The following is a 4,603-nucleotide window of genomic DNA, read 5'->3' as shown; positions in this document are numbered from 1 at the left end:
ATTTGTATAGTGCTTGCCCATGTATAGCTCAAAATGCATGTCCCGTCTCAGGCTTGGCGCCTGGGATGTTTTCAGCTCAGGGTAACCCACCGCTGCATCAGAGCTGTGGCCCCTTGGAAAACTTCTCCTCACCTGTTTCAATCTGGCATCCCATTGGGACTGACCTCCAGAAGGAAGGTGGTCACAAAGGATGCCTCCAACTCGGGTTGGGAAGCTCTGTACGAGGGCAGACCGGCGTTAGGCTCCTGGTCAAACCTGGAGCAACACTTACACATCACTGCCTCAAGATGATGGCGGTTTTTCTAGCCCTGAAACCTTCCTGCCAGCCTTAAGGGGGCACCATGTCCTGGTTTGTTTGGACAACATGACGGTGGTAGCCTTTATCAATCACCAAGGCGGTCTCAGGTTACGCTCCCTTCACAGGTTGGCTCAATGCCTCTTTTTATGGGCACAAGGCAAACTCCTCTCACTGAGAGCAGTTCATGTGCCAGACAGACTGAATCAAGGGGCAGACATGCTGTCCAGGGACAGTGTGGCTCCAGGAGAATGGAGATTACATCCCCAAACAGTTCAAATGATCTGGTCTGACTTCGGCAGGGCAGAGGTGGACCTCTTTGTCTCAGAAGACAACTTTCACTGCCCAATTTATTTTTTGAAACAGCGAGATGCCCTTCCTCAGGTCATCAGACTGGTCAGGGAAGTCAGATGCTCAGTCCTCTTGGTGGCCCCACCCTGGAGGAATCAGATGTGGTTCCCCGAGTTGATTCAGCTGCTATCGGCAGCCCGTTGGCCGATACCACTGAGGAAAGACATTCTCTCGCAAGCGAAGGGCATGATTTGGCATCTCCAGCCTTCATGTTGATCCAACCTTTTTTTCCCCTGAGAGTGCACTTTGCAAATAGAATTTTTGAAAACACTGAAGAACTGAAATCTCAACCAAAATGATGCTTTTGGTGAAATCTCAACATTGCATAAATGTCATCTTGCTATCTGGTTTGTTTACTTTTGCTGAGACTTACATTAATTATTTTCTCAATATAAATTATCACAATGACAATGTAGCAAATTAGGAGTTTATTGAGGCAAAAGTCGTAATTAATGGTTTGTTAATAGCGAGAATTGGACCTTAAAATAAAGTGCGACCCTGCTTTTCTTTATATATTGGCAGTTTATTTCTCTCATAGATTCTTTTGATTCCTTTAACCTGAAAATGTTGCGAACACAACGTAGGCGTTTTCAAATGATCCACAGCGACCCCATGAGTCCGAGGCATTACATTACTTTGCAAATACTCGGCGGGTCCAATAGAAGTCATTTTCGTGGATGATGGGTGGCTATTACCGCACGTGAACCAATCAATACACGTTCTAAACTTGACAGACGTTGATGATATCCAATCACGTGTCGGCGTTGAACAACGTTGTCCAATCCACGTTCCTTGGCGCACATTGACATGCACCAAATAGCAAATCATTTGACAACGCTAGTTTGCTACTGCAGCTCAATTGGGAACACAACTCAGATAGGAGAAGTGTGGACAATGATTAAAAAGATGGGTGGGGAGAGGAGAGATTGGAATTACCCGGTATTGTGTAATGGAAACGAGATCGCAGTGACAAATAAGGAAAAGGCTGAAATGCTAGTAAATACATTTGTTAATGTGCACAGTTCAAATAATTTATCTGAAGAAGGGAGGAGAGGCAGAGAGGAAACTAGATCTGAAAATTTGGAGGCACTGAGGGTGATGGGAAATGATGAAGGTGAACAAAATGTACCATTTAATATGGGAGAATTAAATAGAGCATTGGCAAAAACTGGGAAGACTGCACCAGGGAAAGATGAAGTATGTTATAGCATGTTGAAGAAGTTAAGTGAGGAGGGGAAGAATAAGTTATTGATGCTATACAATAAAGTGTGGGAAGAAGGAAGAGTGCCAAAGAGCTGGAAGGAAGCAGTTATTGTTCCAATAAGAAAACCGGGGAAAGATTCTAGTAAGCCAACGAATTATAGACCCATTGCCCTGACTTCTCATATCTGTAAGCTAATGGAAAGAATGGTAAATGGGAGATTAATATATATTATGGAAAAACAAGGTATGGTGAATGAATGCCAAAGTGGATTTAGGAGAGGAAGGGGTACTATGGATGCAGTGTTATGTTTGGAAGATGAAATAAGAAAAGCTCAAATAAATAAAGAGACGGTAGTAGCAGTATTTTTTGATGTTGAAAAAGCATATGACATGCTATGGGGAGAGGGGGTGATGATAATACCGTCATGTACCGTGAAACCGGTATAATTTTGAAAAATACCGTGATATAAATTTGTGGTCATACCGCCCAGCACTATACAAGAGTAAAGGAAAAATGTAATGAGATTCGACTGATTTGGACCCCAGCTCATATAGGCATTTTGGGCAATGAGAGAGTGGATAAATTAGCTAAACAAGCAATTAAAAAAGAGAATATTGAAGTACATATAAAGATGTCAAAATCTGAAGGGAAAAGTATAGTTTGGAAAGAAGCCATGAGAGAATGGCAACGGCAGTGGGACAGGGAAGCTAAAGGAAGACATTTGTATGCCATTCAAAATAAAGTTGGTACAGAGAGGAATTGGGGAGGGACTAGGAGAGAAGAAATAGTGATGACAAGATTAAGAATAGGACACAGTAATTTAAATAGTACATTACACATTATAGGGAAGCATCCTACTGGTTTTTGTGAATATTGTCAGACATTAGAAACCATAGAACATGTTCTTTTAAGTTGCAGAAGTTATGAAGATCAGAGGAGAAATATGATGGAAGAATTAAGAAGAGATGGGTTGGTAGGGACAGGTATTAAAGATATACTGCAAAGTGGGGTGATTAGACAAAGCAGGAAAAATATTTGTAATTTCTTAAGTAGAACGGGTTTGATGAGGAAAATATGATTGTGGAAAACAAGCTGGAGGAAATAAAATGGAATAACATTGCAGGAGAATAATCCAGAAGGTGGCGGTAATGCAACGCTCTTGGATGCAAGCCGCCGTTAAACCTCAAAGAAGAAGAAGAAGAACGCTAGTTTGCGATATGAGAGAACTATGGCTTCCTCCTTGATTAAGTGGTTAAGAGGATTATATGTTTTTTTCTTAACATGTCTCCTGTCCGTCCTTGCTTTTTTGAATTTAGAAGAATTAAATGAAATGAAATATGGGATACAGATTCTGCCCGATCCTGTTATTATGGGACAGGTAAGGTTGTTTTGGCCAGGGATGCAGTTAGCTAGGCATGTTTATTTGCTACAGACAGCTGTTAGCTTTATGCACAGCTTGACTTATCAGACATTAAAACAGCTTGCCTAGGTGACATCGTTTCATACTAAGTGTCTATTTGTCCAATGCAGAATAGCTCGTGAAGTAACGAGTGGGGAAGTAGCTATGTGTCAAACAAAATGTTAAACTGTGCCTCCACAGGTACTGTATGCTATAGATTTTACACATTTATAACGATATGAAGTTCGGTAAAAATCAGCATAGTGGTGTAAACTGTATCGCAACCTTTCCCTGGTTCTCTTTTTCTAATTCATTTTCTCTGTTTCTGTCACCTTCTTTCTGTTCCTGTTTTAGATGGAAGATGTGATGTTGGTCTCTAACAAATACAAGCAGCTGTATGAGTGTCGTTTGCCAGCTCAGGCAGTGCGTTTCCATCAGGACCCGGTGTCAGAACCTGATGTTCAAGGCTACAGTGGCCCAGGAGTCCCTGATCTCCTCAAGCCCATGCAAACCGCACCATGCCTGGTTAAGGTTGTCATCACCTCTAGTTCTATGTCACAGTGACTTACACACACTGGAATATACACAAATACTGAATATACACAACCACTTGCACTGGCAAAATTACCTTTGGAGTTGCCATGATTGTGTGGATTAGATATAAAATCATTGCAATTTGACATACAACATGTTTATTTTGTTCTGTTTTTAGACCAAAGACTGGTGGACTTATGAGTTCTGCTATGGCCAGCACATCAGGCAATACCACTTAGAAGGTGTGTTAAATCATTTATGTCATGTGTCATTATTAAAAATGATGTCTAAATTATGTTTTCCCATGTCTAATGGAGTTGTAGTATATTGGTGTACAGCCTGGTATAGCCATGATATTTTAATAGGGAAAAAATGGCATTTTGGAGTTTTAGTTTAGCAGGTATAGTCTATAATGTGTATTTGCACTATTCAAGGCTTTTTAAAAATATATATATATTCCATGTCTGTAATTAAAGATTCTGAGATCAAGGGAGATGTGCTCTTTTTGGGATATTATGATTCTGAGTTTGACTGGACCAATGAAACTGCCAAGGTAAGGACAAAAGTTAATGTGCTTAATTTTTATGTATGTATGTATTTAAATTGTATTTATTTATTTATTTAATTAATCATTTAATAGTTAGAGAATTCTGATATTACCAACTATTTTCCATTTATTGCTGATTGTCAATATTAGTAATACAGGGGGCAATATTATGAACATATTAACCCACATCTCCAGAAGTATACTATTTGCATGCCATCTTTGTAGTTATCTTCTTTATATTTCTGTACTTGTCTAATATATATATATATATAT

At 39.9% G+C, this 4,603-nt stretch overlaps 1 protein-coding gene across 2 annotated transcripts in view; it reads left to right on the top strand.

Moving 5' to 3' along the window:
• Positions 1-2,300: 2,300 nt before the first annotated feature.
• Positions 2,301-4,603, top strand: part of LOC107733587 (protein OS-9-like) — a 16,230-nt gene continuing 13,927 nt past the window's right edge. Inside the window, exons 1-4 of one of the 2 annotated variants that reach the window (XM_016545264.1) lie at positions 2,301-3,228; positions 3,604-3,780; positions 3,962-4,025; positions 4,260-4,336. In XM_016545264.1, coding sequence (XP_016400750.1) covers positions 3,079-3,228; positions 3,604-3,780; positions 3,962-4,025; positions 4,260-4,336 — 468 coding nt within the window. In that variant the 5' untranslated portion in view covers positions 2,301-3,078. The remainder of the gene's footprint in view (positions 3,229-3,603; positions 3,781-3,961; positions 4,026-4,259; positions 4,337-4,603) is intronic. The other variant, XM_016545263.1, reaches the window with a different exon arrangement.

Source organism: Sinocyclocheilus rhinocerous, unplaced genomic scaffold, assembly GCF_001515625.1.
Source record: "Sinocyclocheilus rhinocerous isolate Xijiao unplaced genomic scaffold, SAMN03320098_v1.1 scaffold4023, whole genome shotgun sequence".
Taxonomy (NCBI): domain Eukaryota; kingdom Metazoa; phylum Chordata; class Actinopteri; order Cypriniformes; family Cyprinidae; genus Sinocyclocheilus; species Sinocyclocheilus rhinocerous.
Note: the sequence above shows the minus strand (reverse complement) of the source record. Positions and strands in the feature narration are given on the sequence as shown.